Source organism: Dermacentor variabilis, chromosome 7, assembly GCF_050947875.1.
Source record: "Dermacentor variabilis isolate Ectoservices chromosome 7, ASM5094787v1, whole genome shotgun sequence".
Taxonomy (NCBI): Eukaryota; Metazoa; Arthropoda; class Arachnida; order Ixodida; family Ixodidae; genus Dermacentor; species Dermacentor variabilis.
Window position 1 is genome coordinate 168,429,534 of NC_134574.1, and position 23,352 is coordinate 168,452,885.

Sequence of the window (23,352 nt, forward strand, 5' to 3'; positions counted from 1 at the left end):
ATGACGTCGCGCGCGCCCGCCCACTCGCTCGCTCGCCGCAAGAGCGCAAGTTTCGCAACAGTTTTGAAGAAATACGCCCGCTAACGCGTGACGAACTGTGCGTGCATGTGTTACGCCAAAGGATTGCGCAGTAGGGAAGACTCAACATAGTGCAACGAACGACTCTGCTTAGAAGCGCACAGAGAGAACGGTGGTCCAACGCAAAAGTTTAGCTTCCCCCGAATACGGCCACAGGGAGATAAATTTATTTACAGAAAGTCAGAGAGGTCGGAATGGCCACAGCGCTCGTAATTAATAACAGGCAGTTTCGTGGCATCGTTGCATTTTCGTACGCACTTTTTTTTTTTCGCGAATGTATAGCCAAACTTAGCTACAGGAAACTAGTATTCACAATTGCGTATTACGTTCAAAAGAGTACGGTAGGCCACTCCTGTCTGCCGAAGGAATACACTATGGAAGGAAGGGAGCAAGAGAGGGGAGGGGGATTAACTTACAGCTTGAGCAATGCTTCCTTCAAAGGTGGCGCTGTCACCACATCAACGTAAACAGCGGTAGGGATTTCACAAAGCGACCTTCTAGCAGAACGAATAACAGACCGCATCAACACGACACCGAAGCCAGGTTGCACAACACTGAACAGTTAAATTAGCCTTCAAAGACGAATTATACAATTGGCCTACTCCATCGCGCTCAGTGATCTAGAGGTTCGCCGACTTTATGGAAACTGCATAAGATACCGGCGGCAAAATACGATGACACCGTGGTCACCTAATAGACCTTGGAGTACCCAGATGTATATCTTACGTTCTATATATTTTAGTGAGCATCACTGTGAACCTGAAATACAGGCTCAATTACAGCCATTGTCTCTAAACAAAAGAGAGAGCCGCTGATCTTCCAACTCCCAGAGACACCCTGCTGGCTAGCGACGATGACGACGTCACTGCATTTGCATAAGTCCCTATAACGCGCATCGTCCCGTACTACACGGACAGCGCACGCACGCGCACAAAGCCCACAACGCATCATATGCACGTCCGGCAGGCAAACAAACGGCTCCCCTTTCCCGCGCCTTTTATAACTCCCTCGCTCCTTCGGCCTCCCACAAGCAAGAGCGCAGTCCCTGGCGCGGCCGCAACCTTCGCGAGGGCGAGGGGCGCGTTAAACAAAGCCGACGTGATAGACGGCGCGGCGGCGACGCGGCGCCCTAGACTATTTAACCTCCTCCCCCACCACGGGGCCACCCCTCTCCGTCCAGCGTGGAGCGGATAGAGCGAAATGCGTCGTTGTTTACGCGGAGGATGACCCGCAGTCGGCCGCTGCAGCCCTCGCCTGCGGCTAGCAGGTCGCTGCCTCTGCTCCGGTGCTAACTGCGCACACTTGTCATTGCGCAGCCAGCAGGCACGCGCTAACTGCCCATGCACGGGGAAATAATGCGGCACGATAAGGACGAAGCTATTCGGTCTTGCATAACTGCGCATGCAGAAAAGAAGGCGGGCAAGGGAACACATTTGGTAGCCCACGTTTATGCTGCGTGCGAGGCAGGGACGGTAACGCTAGATGCACCTTTCTGGAAAAGAACGTCAGCCGTTGTATAACTGAGCCGTATAATGTGCTGCACGTAGCCGATCTTGAATTCGTGAGCATCCGCATATTATGTGCATGTGTCATTGTGCAGCCTTACTATATACTTTTGTGCGCATGCGCGACACGAGGTGTATATCTACAGGCCCTTCGGGCTAATAATTCCGGCGTTTGTTCATGCCCGTCTTCTTATACGTCGCACCGGCTAAATACCATGGCACCTAAGCACCAAATCGTCCAACAAGATTTGGTAATATTAGGTAGTAGCGCTTGGATTTGGCTCTTTTGAGGTGTAAGTCTACATTGGGGGTTTCTTCACCGTGAAGTCCGCTCAACAGTACGATAGTTCAAAGGTACAGAATTTGTGCAACAACTAGCATTTGCAGCTTCACCTTTAATATATTCGCAACATGCCGAATCCTTCGGTGTGTGTGGGTGCGCAGGCATTCGCCGGAAGTTAACATCTAGCTACTACGAGAACACCCAGCGGCTTGTACGTCGGTTCTCTTGAATCACTCATGCGTGGACCGCAACGTGCCCTAGGGCGCCTACATGTCTGTGGAATGTACAAACTAACCTAATGAACATTGAACACCCTACTGGGGCACGTGATGCCGTTTTCCTGCCGACATGGAACTCTGCTGTTGAACCGAATGACTGTTTGATACACGGTCGAAACTCAACCTTGCTGAAACAGGCTATGCAAATTTTGCTGACGAAACAGACAACCTTCGATCAAGCAGCAGATACCTATTATGTTTTTGGTTAGGCCGGCATCCAAAAACCCGAGTCACAACGAACTCCACAGGTTGACCAGAGAGAAGCACGTGAAATCAGTGGAAGGCCATATCTGAAACCCACCTTGGCCTGAACGAAGGAAAACAACAACGCTGAAATAGAGTCAGTGAACAGGAAGATGTTCTCCCGTTGGTTCTGATGCCAGTTGTATTACAGCATTAGCAAAAGATGTGTGCTTTGAAACGAGCATACGCTACACAGCACTGACTCGCAAATGGCAACCCTTGTCGAATGAACCGATCTGATGCATTTCGAACTAAGCGAAACTCGTTAAAGCCCCTCCTCCCCCCTCCCCCCCCCCCCCCCCCCCCCGATGAGCGAGAAATAAAATCATAAAGGAGGACAGGCAGAAGGGCGGTGACCATGAAAAAAGAAGAGTCCAAGTTATTATTTATGTTTTTACGACGTTTCAGAGGTCTATCCCGTCGCACCGACCGAGGATGACAATCTCTCCTGCACGAAAGACCACTGATTCAGGCGACGCACGTAGACTAGAAAATGGGGGTCACGTCAGTTTCCGTATCGCATTACCTGTCGCCTCTCGCGCACACTAAGAAGAAACAAGGAAAGACGAGACCGGTAGAACGAAACAACGAATACTGGGTAAAGGAAATGGGAGGGTAAAGCCTATACCAAGGAAGAAGAAAAAAAAAGAAGAAAACAGGAGTCCGCTACAGGCGGAAGCAGCGGCGCGGTCAGTACAAGCACTACGCATCTAATGCACGGAGCCGATAAATGCCGAATCCACCAAGCTCGATACATCGACCCCCACGAGAAAACAAAAGGCGGCTCCTTACGAGAACGCACAGGCGAGGGCGTGGGTGAGACTTAAGCATCCCGCGCGACACAAGACAAAACAACGAGGGGGCTGCAGTTTCAATAAAGGAACCGGCTGTGTGCGCAACAGCGCAGAAGGCGGCCGCTTCGAAGGCCGCGAACTCAGTCCTCCCCGCCACTGTTCTCCCGTTGATAAGCGCGAGTGTGTGTGCGTATATGTTTCGCATTCGAATGGTTCGGCTTGGCCGCGGCGCACGCGACAAAGAAGCGGCCCTCATTGAGCGCGCATGCGCACGCACAAACGCGTAAAGGCGTGCTTCCTTCCCACACAAAGGAAGACGACCAACGCATAAGAATCTACCTTTTCTGCCTTTGTTCTTTCTGTTTCCAACCCCCCCCCCCTTTTTTTTTTCTTTTGAGTGGCTCGGCTAGGCAATAGACGCCAAGGTATCCATACCTCTCACACCCACTCTCACGGCGACTGCCTGAAACGGGGCAGTTCGAAACGAGTGATATCTCATAGGAAAGAGAGAGAGATAGCCGTACCGGGCTTCTTCCATCTAAGCGAGCACATAAACACGCAACGAGCTGGTCACGTTCCGGTTTTACGGGGCTAGGCAGGAGAAGGGAAGGGGGGCATGACGGCGGAGAGGAAACACTAGACATCACGCAAAACAGAACTGCAGGTCCAGCTAAGGAGAGGTCAAAACGCAGCCGAACGAAGCGAAAACAAAAAGATACGGACAGCACACGGCCTCGATAAGGGAAGGAACCTCTTAAAAGAGAGAGGAGGAGGCAGCACAGAATCGGCCTTTCTTCCGCGCGGCCGGTACACGGCGTCAACCGCATATTTTTTTCCGGCACCACAACAACGCGTCGGGCGAACCGAAAATCGGCAGCGCACGCACGCACGTACGTCGAGTAGTCGCCAAGCGGAGAGAAGCCACCGCCCACCGAGATGAGGAAGGGGAAGGGTGGGGGGGTGGCGTTGTTATTTCCCGGGAAAAACGGCCCGGGCCCGAAACCTGTTTTTCCCTCGGGCCGAGGGTGGCGCCAACAAACGGGTAAGACGCAGAACAAAGAAATGACAGGCGCACCACAGTAGACGCAGCAAGAAGCACGCGACCGACCGTTCCCCGTTCTTCCGCTTCTTTTCGAACCCGTCTACCTCAAATGGGTGCTATAGAATAACAGAGCTTTAGTATGGCGTATATACGCAATAGCCATGCGGACACTATAAGACAGCTGGACCAAACTGAGCATGCGCAAAACGCTACGAAGAGCATTGGTGTTTACACAGCGAGACGGTAGCTTATGGGCGTAGCGTTGCGAGTTGTGCGTATAGCATAGCCAGTGTAACAGCATGGCGGCTGCCAAGCATCCCAATGCGGCCTTTCCATTTCCTTCTCGTCGCGACAGCAAGAAATAAATCGCAGGATTGGATATCACTTAATCTTATACGGCATTAAGTTGCAAGGTACTACAGTTGTTTTGTGATTATTACTGGTATCAGATGTCTGTTTGGACGCTGCCAGACCTAACCAAAATAATATTTCGCTTCACAAAAGGCAGTTCGATTTCTGTCTAGCAGATAACGTCACAGAATGTAGCGTAGGCGCTGCCGAACGCTCAACTTGTACTACATGTCTCCTCGAGGACATAGGCATAGCGGGCAAGTAGCCGTTTGGCGTGAGCCCACCGTCAATGGCTTTAACTTTATACTAAGCCTGTCTAACATCGAGTAGAAGCCGAACATTCTTCGCAGAACTGCGAGCACTCACCGTTGCTGGGAGAAAACCCTACATAAGAGCTGAAGAGTGACGAAGGATTTGTGATTTACCGGACAGTAGCCGAAGCTACAAAGGAAACCCGAACGAGTTTCTCAGAAAGAAAGCTTCAAAGTTAAAAAAAAAAAATTACTCCTGCTCAAGAGATCGAACACGGGAGCCTTTCCGAGGCGGTCGCTATGCTGTCTGAGCAAACCAGGAGGCTAGCGGATCGCAGAGCGACGACGAAATAACAACTCGAAGCGCAGAGATACAGAATATTACAAATCAGTTCTGCGCAAGCCTTCAAGGCGGAGAAAAAAAAGAAAACACGAAATAAATGTTTGTCATCCGCCCGACAGTGGCCCGAGACGCGGTCGTCCGTGCTAGAAATGAAATCTAAGCAGTACCATGCGTGACTTCTGCAAAGTGCTGTAGTATGAATTGAGTTAAAGCACAAGAGAGCACGTAGCCAAAATCACCGGTTCATCGACATTTGCTGATAAGCTTAATAATAACACTGTTCATTGAACATATGTGGCCACTACTTATAACAAACATTTGTAAACACCACCCCTTATGTAATACCCCCAGTGAGGGGTCATTAAGGAAATAAAAGTGGAGTAGGACAACATAAGAGGAAGACACAGCGTTGCTTGCTCTCTTGCGCTTTACCTCAAGTCACCAAGTGACCAACTAGCCCACCAGTCGGTTCTTTTGTGCTGTAGTCTCTTAGCCCATTTACGCAAACCATTTAGACGGCCTATAGGGGCACATATAAACGAACGGCGCAAGCTTCACTGTCCTTTTCTTAAGACAAAACCGATATCCAAAAGAATTCTGGGGTTTCACGTGCCAGAACCATTATCTGATTATGAGGCGCGCCGTAGTGAGGGATGCCGGATTAATTTCGACCACCTGGGATTCTTTAACGTGCACCCAATGCACAGTACACGGGCGCCTTTGCATTTCGGTTCCATCAAAATGCGGCCACTGCAGCCGGGCTTAGATACTGCGATTGCACGCTGAAATGCCAAAGCCAATAAAGCAACCACGGCAGGTGAGAACCGACATGTCTAACGCATTGAAACACGACGCACAAATGCTCTGTAATAAAAACTGTTCTGAAATTTTCAATGCTGCATGAAAGTAAAAAAACGATATAATTAATGAAAAAAAAAGAAGAAAAAAAACACCCCCATTAGGCCGCAGGCTCTTGCCACGCGGAGATCCGGGTGACATCTGCGGCAGTTTGACTTTCTGCATCTGCGTTTTTTCTTATTTCTTCCAAGTCACGCACTCTTTACGAACTGGCACACAGCCCGAACTGCGTTTTTATTACAGCAAAAAGCGAACAAAAAAAAAAAAAAAGGTTGCCAGAAAGTATTAGAGCTTTGTCAAGGTTGTAAAGGGTGGTCCAAAGTGCAAGCCTCCATTCTCTCTCCGGGTCTAGCTAAGGTTACCCGGAGCGATAAATGCAAGAGTGAAGAAAAAAAAGAGAAATAGAGGTCCACACGTGCCTACGATAAGCAACGATATCGGACCTGAAATCCACAATTTCTTGGAAATCTAAAAAGTGCTTATTTCCGCAAACATAGACCGAGGAAGTTCCTTCTCTTACGCGCACAAGGTAAATTCGGAACAAAAATAAAGAGAAAGCCTTTTTAAAGAAAAATAGAAAGAAGGAAGCGCAGAAAGACTCGAGCGAAGCACACACACAAGAAAAAGATAACGCAGCCGTAATAGCATCGCTAACCAAACAGGCCACGGAAGAAGAGACAAAGAAGCAGCAGAAGCAACAGCACAGCTCTCTAAAGCACGCAAGACGCAAATCCAGGAAGAGCCGTGGGGAAAGAATGAAAGTTGAAAAAAAAAAAAAAAAAGAAGCGCGTGCGCACGCGGTACGCAGAAAGCGAGCGCAGGAGGCTGGCAGGCAGCCCGGTTGTGAGACATACGACGTCAACTGAAAGCGCTGCTCGCGAACGTAGTAACTCGCTACACCCTTGCCCCCACACACCCCAACTCAACCTCCCACCCCCCCTCATATCTTCTCGACAGCGCTGCCACCACCCTCAGCCACCTCGAAGCCACCCTCTCCAGCACTCAACCCGCCCTCCCCGTATGCCAACAGCAAGGCTGTTGCACTTGGCACCGGGCCAGCGACGCGCGCTCGCGCACACGCACCAGAGCAACGAGCAGCAGGAGCCACGGTCTCTCACAGCAAGCAAGCAAGCAGCAGCCGAGCTGCACGCGTTACGTTTCGCCTCACAGCAAAAGTCACCCCCCATCCCGCTTCACCCTCCTTCGCCATCGCACTCGGTGGCTCGCACGAGAAAACATGAGCAAGACTAAATACACAGAAAAAAAGTGGAGGGAGGGGGACAACCGAAGACCAGCAGGAGAGCTCTCCAACGCGTCGCTTTTCCATCCGCCACCACGTGTTATTTACAAGCGGGCTTCAGCCATCTGAAGCTCCCGGCAAAGGGAAGACAAGGGTGAAGGCTACCGCCGACGAAAACGGAGCGCGGTGCCTGCGGGACACAACATGCGTGATGCGGATGAACTGCAGGCTGGGAAAAGGAGAAACACCAAGGAAGCGGTGCTCGCGATTGCCCAAACACCGACCGGGGAAAGAGTGGACCGCCTGTCTCTCTCTGGAGCTGCCGCCGAGACCGACAGATGCCCGTACCCGCTGAAAACTTGCCTCTGTCATAACCTCCCTGTTTCATCCAACCTCGAGGGCGTCTCGTCCGGCTTTTCCAAGCGCCGTTTCGCCTTCCCGTTCGTCGGGTCTGTGTCACACACATCGAGCAAAATGAACTGCGCGTCCCGCCGCAGCGTCCTCTGCCAGCTACTGCTGGGTGTTGCACGCGCTTCTACCTCCGCCCGTTGCAACATAGCCCCACTTCATTTCCTCTTATTTATTTATTTTTTCTGCACACATACGTGTTGCGGCCACGGCGCACAAGAACACGCGATCCCGGATTCCTGGGGCAGAGAAAGTGACGGCTGCTTACAGCTAGCTCGCGTGGTCGCAGGTTGCACGTTGCAACTGTCGTCACTCTGCGTCGCTGGTCGAAATGCGCAGCGTTGACGCGTGCACAGGACCAGGTGTCACGTGGCTGCCTGAGCGAACGTCTCAGCGTACTACAAGCACACAGCGCAGGATCAGCGATATACAATGCTTGTCGAGAGAACGATGGTTACGAGTGATGTATGCGCAGAGAACTCTAAATACACTAGAGCATTCTAAATAAAAAGCGGCAGAAACACTGGTGTTCCGATAGAACTACCTACTCTATGAATGCGCCGGCCTCGCTTTCGTACTTAAGGCACCCCAGCTCCCCCTCCCGTTCTATACCACCGTTCTGCTTGCTATAGCCGCCGACTTTTGCGACGGTGCAGAAGACGGCGACGAGACAGGCGACTGCCTACTGACGCCGTGCGGCGACTTCAAATATCGATCGCCGAATAAACATTAGGTGCGGGCGCGACTTTCCATTTAGACAGAGCGAAAGGCTACGCCGCCGACTTCGACGTCGTCGTTGCCGCAGGCTACGAGAGGGGAAGGAAAATGACTCACCGAGGAAGCGAGCGACGCGACTGCTACCGACGAGAAATGGGGGGGGGGGGGGGGCACAGATAGTGATGAAAAGAAACATAAACTGGTGGCAGCACGTTCGCAACGTCGGTCGCGGAAAGATGATGAAAAGCAGATATATAGCGAAAGAAGAGGCAACGCGCGGGCACATAGGTCGAGCGTACGCGAGGAAATATGAAACAGGAAAATAAAGCAAGGCAATATAAAACCGGCAGGACTGCGTATGGGCACGAGTAAGGGCGAGCAATAAAGATGGGGTAGGGGGGGGGGCCCGACATCTACAGCACACGTGGCATAACAGGTTTCGACACGAACGGAACTCCAAAGAGAAAACAACGCCAAGAAAAGAAGGTCGCCGCCGGCTTTTATTTATTTTCTCGTTCTTTATGTATTTCTTGGCTCTTTCGCCGTGAGCAGCAGGCTAAGGTGGAATTGCAGCGTTCTTGGTTCTTGAGAAAAAGTAAGTCGCTAGCCTATTCATGCAAATAAATAATGAGTTCGAAAGAAGAAAGCATAAACACAATTTGGTGTGCCCGCGAGATTTCGGTAGACCGTAAACAAGCGCGTTCTCCCTCTCCCTCAATGACGCCCTGTATCTGCGGGCGACGCGATGCGGTCATTTCTATCGGCGGCCCCTTCACAGGCAAACACCCGTATTATTTGAAAAGATATCTTTAAAATGTTCAAAGCGCCCTATTATGAGCACAAATTAAGGCTTGTGCATGTGGTTCACTTACATTTCTGCAGTTCTTCGATTTCTGCGCTTTCGTCGTCAGACTCAGTTCCGGAATCGTGATCGTCATCAGTCTGAAAAGACATAAGATAAAACTGCGTTTATAAGAAAGCAACTCAATGCCAATTATTAAGCCGAATCAATCATGAGAGCAACACTGCTGCATGCAACAACAAAGCCGAGAATCAGGAAACGCCACAGCGCGTGCATCCAGAGTAGAAGTAAGTATAGGGAGAGAAAAAGAGAAAAAAAAACACACACAATAGAATTAATTGAATAACAAAAAAAGAAAAGATGACCAAGGAGAGCGATTCTATACCTTCTTCAGAGTCTCTGTCATGACTAATCTCAAGTTACGGAGAGGCAGCAGCTTCATTGCTGTTGGTTTGGGTGCTGTGAAGACATGCATGAAAAGAACAGAAAAAAAAGAAACATGAAACAAAACTGCTACCAGTTCGGCAAACAAGCACGGATACACACTCGGATGCACTGCTTTCGAACACTCAAAATAGCGTATTTAGTCATGTTTAGACCCCCCCCGCCTCCTTCAACTCGATTACCACGTCTCTCGCTTACACTTTCGCCTTTCAATCTCTATGCTGATAGCCCCTCCTTCCCATTAAAAAAAAAAAAAAAGGAAGGTGTGATCTAATGTTTTCTTTTCTTCGAACCGAAAGTGTTAACAGAGACTGCACCTCTGATTTCGACTCCCCGCGTGAAGCACCAATAAGCGCATTACATAACAGTAGCATAAAACACCCGCAAGAGAAATTCTGCCGCCTCAGTAATGCCATGCAAAGGGTTACTAAAGACTTCCTTTTCAATACAACTTGCGCAGTTGAGTGATACGAACAGGTGTATTAGTTTGCTAAGTTATCACACTATGCAACAGGAAAAGTGAGACTGTAACGTCCTTGGTAGAGAGGTCGCACGCTTATGAAACTTCGGACTCGTTTTTCAATACCTCATATATATATATATATATATATATATATATATATATATATATATATATATATCAGATGAGTATGCGTTCAGGTCCTGCGGGAGTGAGTTGGAATTTTCGGGACGGACACTTTCAAAGTGGTACCATAGAATATTGACGATGGTTACCACCCGAGCAGCGTCACCATCTCGTTCCCTTGCATTACCTTCTTGCCTTTCTAAGCAACAAATAAGGGCTACAAAAAATGAGCAAGGTTACACAACGCTGGCACAGGAAAGCTAAGGCATTCTCTCTGAGCGGATGGAAAAATGCAGAAGAGCAAACGAACAACCACGACGTAGAGTGCAGCCGACTGGTCTTAGCGAACAAAAGCAACAGCTGACCACAGACAGACGCCACAGAAGAACGTCATGGCCGCTGCGCTACCGCAACGTATGCCGGCATCGGAGCAGCGCTAATAGTGCACGGATAGCGGCAGAAACTCATCAATAAGCGCCTGAATGCAAAGCATACGCACGAGTGGCTTCGCATACCCATTCGAGTGCGGCCTCTGTAGCCGTGCACTCGAACTCGCGACTTTACACGCAGCAGCAGAACGCTGTCTGCGCTAAGCCACTGCGGCTACTGTACGGTGAGCAAACGTTCATGATGACGATTTCTGTTGGCATCCCTTCGATACGAGGCGACGACAAATAGCCAACTAGCCTGCTTGAGCTAAACAGTTATTACATACATGCATAGCAGTCTAGCACTTTGCCTACGCCTAACAAAGTAGGAAGGCGCAGAAGACATCTAAGCAGTGCGTTACTGCCTTCTTACGATCGAAGTTCCGTAACGTGGTGACAGTCATCACTACAATATCGCAAAATGAAGAGTAGTAGTCATGCGACGACATAAAAGGGGCGCAGCTTAAAAGAAGAAAAATGGGCCGTTCACCGAAAAGCCATCCAGCGTTTTGCAAGCAGCGCGTGGTTTTCTAAGATTATCTTCTATTTCGCAACCCACGTGGATGCACTCCTTGCGCTCTTCCAGTAACAGTTCAAAGGTGCCGCCAAGACAGAGAAGTTTGCTGTGAACTCGGCGAGGCTGACGCAGAGCAACGTCGCGGAACAAAGCTGTCTCACACCCCCAAAAAGGGGAGCGCGAAACATGGTGCTTCTTCGAAGCCTTCCAAACAAAGCAGCCTTTCTAACTAGTCGCACCAATTGACCCTCGTCACGAGCCAGTGCGACGAATCTGATTGCGTGAAACGAACTCGAAGGTCAGTTCCAAGATCGTTGCACAATGTGGCTCTTCTATACGGGACCATACAGAGGCGTCCGACATGCACGAGGGACAATGTCGAAACAATGCCAGAGCACTGCCGGACTTATGCGTGACAACGAGAAAACGACAGTGCAAGGAGACAGAAGAGTGAGCAGCCCGCTGCAACGCAATGCCTTCAAGCGGCGGAGATCGACCGCTACGGGACCATCGTCGAAAGGTGCCGCAGAAGACTTGCACTAATGAACAGGGACAACTTTGGCAAGCAGTCATGCAAAGCAGGCAAAATGTGCAATCATGACGGAGGTGGAAAGTCGTCCAATTCCATTTTGCACAAGTGTTGCAGGTGCGAGACGACATTTAAATACAGAAGAGAAAAATGTGTAGCATGTGTGTGAGTGGGGGAAGAGGGGAGGCATTGTGCGAACGTTTCAGGCAACCAGTGACAATTATAAGCGGCTGCGAGCGGGAGAATACATGCAACGGCACAAAACATGGTCGCTGGGGCTCTTTGGAACCGCTCCATTTTATGAGGGAGGGGGGGTATTCCGTTTCAGAGGAAACGGTACGTCAAAATGATTCTTCATATGAGACAATCCTCTTGCCTATGTCTATTTGTGGTGAAGCCACGTCGCTTATCCAGGGGGCTATTAACGTGTCTGATTTTCTCGCCTCGATGACAAGCAAATCCTCAATGGCGGTATGACAGCAGCATTCATTTTGAACCCAAGGATCTCCTTCAAGCATTGCCTCCTGCCTTGATGAGACGACTTGGTTCCATTCCCTATATAGGCGTTCAAGAACAAATGCGTCGATCGAATGGCCTTTGTTGCTTAATAAAACTGCGCTCGGGCTAGCCTAGGTAACACTTTGCGAACCTAAATACATGTGCATACAGAGAACACAGGGCGTGAAGGCAGTAAAACACACAGCAATCGAACAAAATGCCTAACGCTGATATCCTTCCACAGTCGTTTGCGCTTTGCGTAGTGCTGGGGAGAGCTGAATAGCCCGTGGCTACCTGTATATGACTTCTAAGGGTGTCCTCTGGTTAAGATCATTTTGCAGTAACGCCTTCCACAGCCTTCTATAGCTATCCACTGCCTGTCCTACATGTTCCAAAGAAATGGTTCTTGACCCGTACGCGCCTAAAGGTGTAAAACCGAATGCGCCGATGTCATGTTTCGAAAACACTGCCGAATGATTGTCAAAGTATAAAGCACGCAGTGGTTGCACCAGCGCGCTTCGCGTCAGCGTGAGTATACGGCCTACATGCGCAATGGCACGGCATCACGAGAAATGAGAACGACGCCACAGAACGACGAGCGATTTTGGGCTGACACAGCAGCCGGAGCGTCTTTCGAGCGAACGGCACACTTTGAAACAATGACATCCAATGTCCGTCGATAGTATACAGAGGCTCAGGAATTGTGCATTGCTGTTGTGAAAAAGAATTTCACGCACGCGATTTATTTCATTGTTTGCTTTATTTCTCCCCCGTCGCTGGAACGATTCCCCACGCTAAACAACGTCGCAGAGCTTGCGACACAGCCGTTAAATTTACGAGCTGATTGCTGTTCCACAACGAAGACAAAATATAGAAGCACGCATACGGAAAGAAAGTGACATTTAATCACGTAAAAGTTCTTCGAATTCTTTTTCTCTCTTCAATTTTTCTTTCTTTTTCCATTTTTTGACTGGGAGACTATAATAGCATTAAGCTACTGCTAAGTATTTTCTCTTGTAACGTACGGATTGCAAAAATCGGACTTCATGAGCTATTTATTACCATTATCATTATTCACCTTCAACAACTTATAAAGAGGAAAACACGCACTGTGATAGAAATACCACTGTATGAGACTTCGCCTCAAAGCGATGTTGGATCAACGAAAATTCCCAGCACATAGCCAGCTCCTGTATTATCACCTGAATGTCTCTTGAGTGTACTTGAACAAAAGGCGAACACTTTTTGTTTGCTTTCTCCCTTTCCCACTTGACATTCGTCCAAAAAATTTCCACTGGATTCTGAGTTGTGTTAATGCACGGTATCGAGCAGAATGGGGGGAAACCGCCAAATATGATCCGCCAAGCTCAGCTGCACCGTGTGAAACGAGTGGGCAAGCGCGCTTTCGCTTCTGTGCAGAGCCATCACGAAGCCGCTGGAAAAGTGAACCCGCGTTCTCGCTCCACTGGTGGATGAATGGGACGAGTGTAGAACGGTGCGAATGGTGCTCGGCAGTGGACGTTAAATGGCTGAAGGAAAGAAAAAAAAAATGAAGTGTCCTTTTTTTTTTCGTTGCAGAAACCAAGCCAACTCGTACGTAAGGTACCCAACAGATTTCCAACGCGCGTCGCCCTTGTAAGGGAAGGCGTAAGCGCGCGAGCGCACCTGTATATAGAGACGAACAGAGAGAGAAAACGACAAGACAAGGGGGGGGGGGGGGGGGCAGAACAAAAAAAGAAATAATCCAAACGAGGTGGCAAGCGGAAGAAAGCCCGCCTATCATAGATCATTAGCCAGAGTCAGCGGACAGTGAAAACGGCGGACCGACAACCATGAAAAGCAGAGAGACAACGGGCTAGCACTCGGAGCCAGGACGGAAAAAAAAAAGAGAGGAGAAAAAAGAAAACAAGAGGCCGAGCCTCCAAGGTCTCGCACCATGCAAGGCGCTCTTGTTTCTTTTCTCCGGCTTCGCCTTCGCGACTGTGAAGCAATCCAGTAATGACGGTGCGAAGGAAGAGAAAACGAAAGAAGGCGTTACTTTCGCAACGAGTGCGAAAGAGCCCGCCATTAAGAAGAGAAGAAGCCGAAGGAAACATAAATGGAGGGAGGAGGCTAAAGGGAAAGGGGCAGCGCGACTAACCCACTTCCTGCCTCAATAACATCGTGCACCGGACGTTCAGAACGCAAGAAGCAAGTGCGAACGAGCGCACGCAAAATAATAATAAAAAAAAAAAGCAGAAGGCGCGGTACAGCGGCTGTACTCTTAACCTCGTTCACCATAGTTTCTAATGGGCAAGTGGAACATATTCACAAATATGTATTTCCCGCTTAATTTAGGGAACATATAAATGTAACGACGTTAAGATGTTCAACTAGCTTAGAGGTCCATACGTGGAACGAGATTGGAAAGTGTTATATAGTAGGCACTGGGGCAAGAAACCTCACCGATGGAAGAGCCGACGCTTCAAGGACATTCGTTTCGCAAACGGCTCCACTAGGTGGAACGAACATAAGTGTAGCGGAGACAGGCAGCAGTGGCGGTGCAGTGTATCGTGCCAATTCCTCCAAAAAGCCAGGGGCCCTCGCGCTGCCGTGAAACGAGTCCAAGGAAGCAGCAAAGCACCGTGTCTCCGCGCCTCATTGGCCTCCATAAATTCTCGAGGACTCCCTTATTTCACGGCTTCGCGCTTTCTTCGAGCGACCGAACCGCCGTGAGCCGCTCGTTCATCCGACGGCGACACAGCGATTCCGGCAAGGCCGAGGGCACTAATGGCGGCGCGCGCAGTAGTAGTAGAATCGCGCTCCTCTGCGCTAATGAGCCGCCAAATGCATCTCGCTCGCGTTGACAACACAGAGTTTAAGTTAGAGGGACACAATCGTTGGAGCCCCCTAGCACTTGGGGCTACAGTACTGCGCACGCGCAAACTGTTAGGTGGGGGTCTGCATATGCGCCTTACCGCGGCCCCAAGCGCTAGTAGGCCCCAAAGCTTCCGTCCCCCTAATCGGAAACTCGAATATTTCCTAACGCCCGCCGAGCGAACGTTCCGGTGCTGTAGGAACGGCGGCGAGATCACCGCGACGGAAGTAGGCATGTTGGACATTGGAGAGTCTTAACTGTTCTGGTAAACTTATTGCCCTTGCTGGATACCAACTTACCAGAACCGCGAATGGCAATCGCAACGCTAGTGGCGACATCTTGTGATTTTTTTTTTTCCAACCACAACGAGTTACAAATATTTTTGTTACATTGGTGTTCTCGTAGAGGAAAAATAAAGTAAGGCTGCACGTTAACGATTACGCCGCCGCGCGGTTGGCGGCGGTCAGGGCCTTCGCATTCGGGACACCATCACCACTCGAGAACACATCTTAAAACCGGATTTAAACAGGGTTGCCCACAAGAAAGCACCGGCCAAAGTGCACTACAGGAAGTTCTGCAGGCATGACGATTGCTGCCATGGCACAAAATGACGCTGCTGACGGCGTAGCATGTAGGGCGAGCAGCGTACCTTTGTGCGAATTGCGAAAGCGTCCGCCCGACGCGCGCGAGTACACTGCCATAATAACCATCACGCTCTGCTGTCGAAGACATCGCGGCTTAGAGCAGCGAAACAGGTGGCGACACCTCGCGATGCTACGCATAACCAACTACGTCCGTAAAATAACGCCATCTTTCTGCGGTTCTGCCGCGGCGTAGACGTACTGGCGCCGGGCATAACGCTCGAAGACGCGAATGGGGTCAGACGGCGCTGCTATTGACAACTTGAATCACTGAGTGTAACCGAAGTGCGCTCAACTCTTCTTGCATTGAGCGTCCATGTTCCACTTATCTGGAGTCGTAAACGTGTTGTAATGCACACAATCGTCACGAAGGTATCTTTACTCTTTTCTTTTTCAGTTGAAAGAAAATAATCGCGACACCAAGAGCGTCTTTCACGAGTCATGTAGTTTATTTACTACAGCACCCGCCGTGGTTGCTCAGTGGCTATGGTGTTGGGCTGCTGAGCACGAGGTCGCGGGATCGAATCCCGGCCACGGCGGCCGCATTTCGATGGGGGCGAAATGCGAAAACACCCGTGTGCTTAGATTTAGGTGCACGTTAAAGAACCCCAGGTGGTCAAAATTTCCGGAGTCCTCCACTACGGCGTGCCTCATAATCAGAAAGTGGTTTTGGCACGTAAAACCCCAAATATTATTATTATTTACTACAGCGCCGCGTTAACATTGGAGCGCTGCCCTGTTCCCGTTGTACGACCCGCAGAATCCCAGTCCACGTCCATATACATAGCTATTACGTATGAGGGACGCTGGAGCGCTTCGAGGATACTGAGTGAAACACTAATACTACACGTCCATGACAGTTTGTTACGACGCAACATCACGCTCTACAGGAACTGTTTCTGCTGCAGGATATATACTGTTCGGTCTCACGGCGACACGTTAACAGGAATATGCAAACGCTAAGCTGCCCGGCGACATATTTTCTGACACGCGCCACACTTTCCAATGCCGCGACTGCAATAGGAGTGCTGGGGGGCTTAGGAGATATTAATAGTTGCCAGTGTGAATAATGGGTAGGCGGAGCGAGGCCGAGTTAAGGCTGCGCTTTACGAGCGGCTGAAATGACAATTTATGGTCTCCGGAAAGTCTGAAGACGCGCTCGAGATGGTTATAGGAATGCTTCCTTGCACTAGGGGTCACCACCTACCAAACAGCAACAGTAAATGAGTAAAGCAAAGTGCACATACGTCGCAATAAGTGCAAGCAATCACCGATGAGAAAGTGTCGCACCGGCTTTCAGCGAGGCTAAAATTAGGAATGCTACGGAAAGTAGTACTCGACAAGGTCTCGAACATCGTCAAGATTTGTGGAGGGAGGTAATGAACGAGGCAAAATCAATAGATGACAAGCTTACCGCCATCGCGATACGTCGCGCATTTGCCCAATGCGTTCGCGGGGCACTTACCAAGAACAAAACCGACGGGAGCGCGCCGAATCGAGTCGCCGGCTTGAGACAGCTCTACCACGGTCGCGCGAACGCTAAGCTGTCCTGATCATCGAGCGTCGGTTTGGGTCAACCCGCCCGCCGGCAAAGGGGCAACAGGAATCGGCCGAATCCGCTGGGCAAGGTGCATGCATGCATAATATGCGGTCGCGCCGCGTCGGGCCAACTGATCTCGACAGTTCGCACCTCAAACCAAGATAGCATCCTACATAGTAAAACTGTACTAACCTCTGGGGAGTGTGTACAATCCCGTCTACAACTCTCTCGCCAAAGCGCACTAGCCATACAACGCAACTTCACCTTCAACGTGAATAGTTAGAACCGGCCACAATCCAGGAGCGACGTCACCGACCATTAAAGGGACACGAAAGTGAAAAATCATTGCTTCTGCATCAGTAAATGACCGTTCTGCAACACCAAAAACACCACTCTTACAACGATAAGACATTTGGTAAGCCAGAAAAAGCGCAAGAACGAAATACGGGTGGCGACGCGTCCTTAAGTTCCCGCACCTGGGGGCTGTGACGTCTTGCATTTTGATGGCATCTTCTAAGGCCTACTAATTATATATAGCGGTAGAGACTGACTACATGGTGTTTTAAAGGAACCAAATATTAAACATGTCAAGTTTCGGGAACCTTTATTCAGCCAACGCGGCCCACATGCGAAAACATACTTTGGGATCCCTGACGTCACGCTGACGTACCGGCGCGAAACTCAAATACTGATAATTGAACCTTCATTCTCTCATCTAATAATCAAACTATATTTTTGAAATGACTGCCTGTAGGGTTCTCAAACAATGCTTCATTAGTCTAAGCTGATTTATTGTTTCGCTTTGCTTTAGTGTCCCTTTAACAGGAGTAAGATACTTCGCATCGCGGAACGTTCGCCAGAAAGCGGCGAGGTTATGGTTACTTATTTCCGCGCTTCTAACTCTGCAGTGGTCCTAAGACATATTCGGCGCTTTAATTTTAACACCGGGGTCTTGTAACGTGCATAGATTTCATCACACACGTTAATTCTGGTTACAGCTCGAAAATCCGATCCAAAAGAAATGCGGAGCCGATGCGTTACTATCGCTTGAACCCGCTACCTCTACGCTCAGGAGCAGAACGCCCTGAAGGCGGGAAGTTAAATCTGAAATGCGCGCTCTCTTCGATATACTCGCGCCCCCAGACGTTCTTGAGCGATGACTCGACAGTACAGACAATGAATGCCGGGAGGCCTGCTGCGCTGTTCGTTTTGAACTTGCGCCTCGAGGCTTTTTCTTAAGCCTTTCTTTTTCTTCGTGACCAACCCCAGGAGACACCGGGCTATTTATTCTTTAAACGCGCAACGTGCACAATGTCACTGCAACGTTCGCGAGAACGAAGACCCCTAGCCTGTATTGCGCTAGCCGAAGAAAAATGAAGAAGATACAAAATGGCAGCGTGCAACGAAGGCCACGAAACAATGGAACAGAAGGAATGCCCACGCACGGGCGTGAACCCATCTCGTCCTTCTGCTTTTTTGTTGTCCTTTGTTGAGTAACCCTCTCTTACAATAAAACAAATGGAAAAGCAAAAAAAAAGGAAAGGCCACATTAGTCACCGCGGCTGCACTGCGGACAACGTCCGGCACCGCAAGCCACGTGCGAAGAGGCACGGCACGAAAGGGCATTGACGGCGGACGACCGAACACCATTAGGCCGTGACCGCGATTTAGGTCGGCAGAGAAAGTGGATGTGACCTCTCTGACAACGCCCGAAAAAATCGCCGACGTCTTATAAACGAAAGCATGCAGCTGACAGTACATTCCGCAAGAAGTAACGCCTTTGAGAGCAAAACTTGGCATAACAATGAGGTTTGACAAGCAGTCAGCAACTGCGCAACGCGCGATGGAACAGAAAATAAGAGGAGTTAGGATGGGAGATACAAAGATAAGGGGTACGTCAAGCGCGGCTAGCTGATACAGTGGAGATTAGGAAAAAGAAATGGAGAAAGGTAGGTGATGCAACTCGCAGAGTAAACAATTAACATATTTGAGTAAAAAAAGAAATGAGTACTGAGGACAGGGACAAAGCAGAGGGTGGCGTTGAATTAGATGGAGGTCGGACCAGATAAGGAGATTTGTTAACACACGATGGATTCGCTTGACGAAGCGGAACAGTGTATTAGAACCATAGAGAGGCTACCTAGCCCAGGCCCCACGGTGGGCGCCAGAGTGAAGTAGACTTAGGTTCACGAACTCGGCCGTGGACTCCCCAATAGAGAGATTTAGCTTGTGCCTAAACGTATTGCTCTTTGCCGCATGCCAGGTCACCGGAAAAGTACGTAAACGTGAGCGGTCGGGTTGGCGGTTTCGCCTTGTGGCGAACAGTTCAACCAGAGAAGACAGAGAGCTATTATTTCAGTAACCAACCATATTCTACTTAGTTCCCGGTTTAAGGTGTCGGCTGCGACTCACTCAACATGCAATTTTTTTCCCCACAATAACACCCATGTAACGTGAAAACGTGTCTAATGTGTCGTGGTCGGAGAAAGCGTTCAAGATGTGGGTACCAGCGATGTTATTAGGCTCTGCCCCCCTCCGCCCTCCCTACCTTTCGCCTATGCCTTTTCTGGACGAAGAACAGCCACCTGCAGCAACATGATAACGGTATGTAGGTCAGGCTGAAACTCTTTAATACTTTCTTTTTTTCTTGAACCGAAGGGCGAGAGTCCTAGAACGGCTTTAAAGTTTGCCTTAAGTGTCTCTCTAACTCAAGCAATTCATGTTGAAAATTTAGCGCTAGAAAAGACGAACACAAATGTAAAAAAACAAAAAAAAATTGATTATGGGGTTTTACGTGCCAAAAACACTTTCCGATTATGAGGGACGCCGGAACACAAATTTTCAACATGAAACATCACTCTCCGCAAGCAATTCGTTCGATGGAGCAACTGCAAAGGCTACGCACGCAGCAACTTGCTCAGGAATATATATATATATATATATATATATATATATATATATATATATATATATATAGAGAGAGAGAGAGAGAGAGAGAGAGAGAGAGAGAGAGAGAGAGAGAGAGAGAGAGAGAGAAAATCAAACGCTTAGTCGATAGCGTAATGTATGCACAAAGGTTCGGTCCGCTTTTTCGAGCTACGAACGACAGCAAAGAACTCCGCCCCCCTTTTCCTCTGCCGCTGAGCGAACTCAAGCTATCCGGAAGGTGTCTAATATCAAACCCGGAAGAGCGCGCTCCAAGCTACGCCCCCCTCAATGTCGCATTGCCGAGAGCAGCTACAGTTCCTGTGTACGGGTTGCGGTGCCGATCGAGAGCTCCGCGCGGCGAACGTGTCACGCGGCACGTGTATCACGTTCACCACTCGTCGTAATCTCGCGACTCTGCCTGATAAGCCTGTCTACAACGGCCGGTTGTGAATCCGACGGCCAGTGTAGCCCGTAAGATGTCGCCTCGTCTCATCGGTGACTCTAGGATCGGCCCATTTGCACAGCCGCGGGGACGCAGTTTGATATAGTAAGCCATTCAATCACTGTTGACATTCGCAGCTGCGACTCGTTTGTGCCAGTTCGTTCATTTTTGGAGGTTTTACGAGCCCGAACCACGACCTCATTATGAGAAACGCAGAAGCTAGGGACTCCGCATTAATTTTGACCACCCGGGGTTCTTTAACGTGCACCCAATGCACGGCAGACGAGCGTCTTTTTCTTTTTTCCTTCCTTTTTTCATTCGATCCGCTCCCATCGGAATGCGGCCGCAGGGCGCGGGATCGAAACCGCGAAACCATGGTCAGCAGCGCACAGCACTACAGCCATTGAGTTACCACGGCCGCTTTTTCTGCCAGTCCTGCCCCGTAAAGGCAAGTTTGCGCGCAGCTGCTTACCGAATGTGGGCTCCTTTTCAGCGCGCAGAGCACCGCTACACACGACTGCTTTGTTGCACGCACTAACGTTGCGATGTTTGACGTACTGCGTTCTGTGGTGAAGGCATAGTTCTTTTCCTTCGTTGCAGTGCCTGCAAGCAATAATTAACTTGTGCGCGTGCATTGGACCGGTGATTCGATTCACCATTTATCTGTAGAGATAGTAATAATAACGAAGACGGAAAGATCGCGCAACGACTGACTACGCGCAAAATCGAGATTTGGTTACTCTGATTACGAAGACTCATTGGCACATGCACAATGAATCGTCCTCCCGCCTTGACAATTTTTTTTAATGAAATCTGCACTCACCTGGAATAAAATTATCGGCCTTTGACGCATTTATTGATAGAGCACCATAACTGTCACTGCAGAGTATAAAAGAGCAGTGGTATGTATAAGTGACAGCGCCTCCGTGCTGCTCACTATTGCTAGTGAGGAAGCGCTACGTGTCAAACGCACTAATCCCGTTGCTAATAATAATAATCGCCAGACGCGGCATTACGACGGGGCAGGAATGCAATATACGCTCGTGTAACCGGCTTTCAGTGCGCATGAAAGGACCGCCACGGGGTCAAAATCAACCGGGTGCCCTCAACTACGGCATCACTAATTACCCGTGAATTGGTTTGGGACGTTGAAGCCAATCACTCAACTCTCATCGAACTTATGTCCACCGGTTGTGGCCTACACGCTTCCTTTATAGTCACTGGAACGACATACATGACGCATGCGCAGAGTAAACGGTAATCGTCGATAAAGGCGCGGAGCGTTAAATATCGGCCAGGGTTGGACACCCTCCCTAGTCCCTCCTCTGCGAACAATTTGGAGCGGTGCAGAGATTGCGCCGTCCCTGCCATGATTTTGGTGATGGCCTTTAGTAAGAAGTTAAGCAATTGCACCTAGACATGGTGCAAGCACCTGTTCTAGACCGACCCAGACCTACGCGCATTGAGGTAGGCTAGAAGAATCAAGCGCGAAGCCGGCTTATACGAACAACGCAGTGCCATTGCAAGCGCTTCGAAAGAGTATTGGGTGGCTAACGAGAACTACCTATGTACGGTTAAGCTCCCTGCGTTGTTATAGACTTCCATCTTTTCTTTTCTTTCCCTTTTCCCTTTCTTTTTCGCGCGTTTGCTTTCTTTCGCCTCTCTTCATTCTGTCCTTTCTTTTCTCCCCTTCCCTCCCTCCCAGTGTAAGGTAGCAAACCAGATATCTCTCTTCCGGTTAATCTCCATGCCTTTCCCCATTTCATTCCTCTCTCTCTCTCTCAACAGTATCTACAAGAGAGTTTATGCGGAAATACGCAAGGTGAAAGGAATTTTACGAGAACTTGACGTGGATGAGAAACGTCTGACATATATATATGCATGCATATATATTATTGGAAGTAAATAAAATAACAGGCGGGAAAGGTCAGCTGTACGCAAATGCTCAGGCGTGAGCAAGCAGCCGTGTTTCGTCCATCGTAAACCGTACGCGGCGACCGAGGTGCTGAGGCGATGGGCCTTGAAGCTGCAGATCCGATTAGTGTTTGCGGCTAAGACATCCACATGCGTGCTCAAGGCGCTGGCCGTTGATTTCATAAAAAACAGTTCACGGAGATTACCGGTGGCCTCTCGCACGTCTGATGTTACTCGTTCAACGATATCTTCGTTAAGCGTAGTCCCGAGTAGAAGATATCAAAATCCGTGACGTCACTCACAGCTAGCTAGTAGGGGAGCTTCGATGTGCCGTCGCCACCTTTTTTGCATCTTCTGCGACTATCCGCCGCTGTCGCTACGGCGTTCTGCGGCCGCGGTTTCGCTTCCCGGTAGCGGCGGCAGAATTAATATCCAGCGGAATGCAATAGATATTAAGCCCGCCAAAGAATTGCAAGTGGCCTAAATTAATCCTCAGTGTTTCACTCTAAATGGTACCTCTCGTATACCCGGTGTTACTTTGGGAAGTTAAACCAAACCAATCGGGCAATCAATTTTTCTGTGGCTTACACCAAGTGGCGGCTCACGGTTAAGAGCGATATTTTCGGTGTCCCAGAAGTGCAATTTCCCAATCGATTTCAATTTAACGTTTACCTTCAGTGTCCTTCTTGCGCAGAAAGCACCCAGCCTAGACGCCACTGCTGCCAAGGCGACGAAACCAAGCAGAGCCTACGGTCACACGGCATCGGGAGAAACTCGTTAAAAGTCAAGGCTGAGAGCGATCACCGAGCGCGATGCGATGAAGCAACCTGCTCGC

The 23,352-nt window shown here is 49.6% G+C and overlaps 1 protein-coding gene across 4 annotated transcripts in view; it reads right to left on the reverse strand.

The window, feature by feature from the left end:
- The window catches only part of Reph (Regulator of eph expression), a 153,468-nt gene that overhangs the window by 125,082 nt on the left and 5,034 nt on the right, over positions 1 to 23,352 (reverse strand). For 2 of the 4 annotated variants that reach the window (XM_075700261.1, XM_075700262.1), the window contains exons 2-3: positions 9,579 to 9,652; positions 9,264 to 9,333 (exon numbers count right to left, since the gene is read on the reverse strand). In XM_075700261.1, the coding sequence (XP_075556376.1) occupies positions 9,264 to 9,333; positions 9,579 to 9,635 (127 nt within the window). In that variant the 5' untranslated portion in view covers positions 9,636 to 9,652. The remainder of the gene's footprint in view (positions 1 to 9,263; positions 9,334 to 9,578; positions 9,653 to 23,352) is intronic. The other 2 variants (XM_075700260.1, XM_075700263.1) reach the window with 1 other exon arrangement.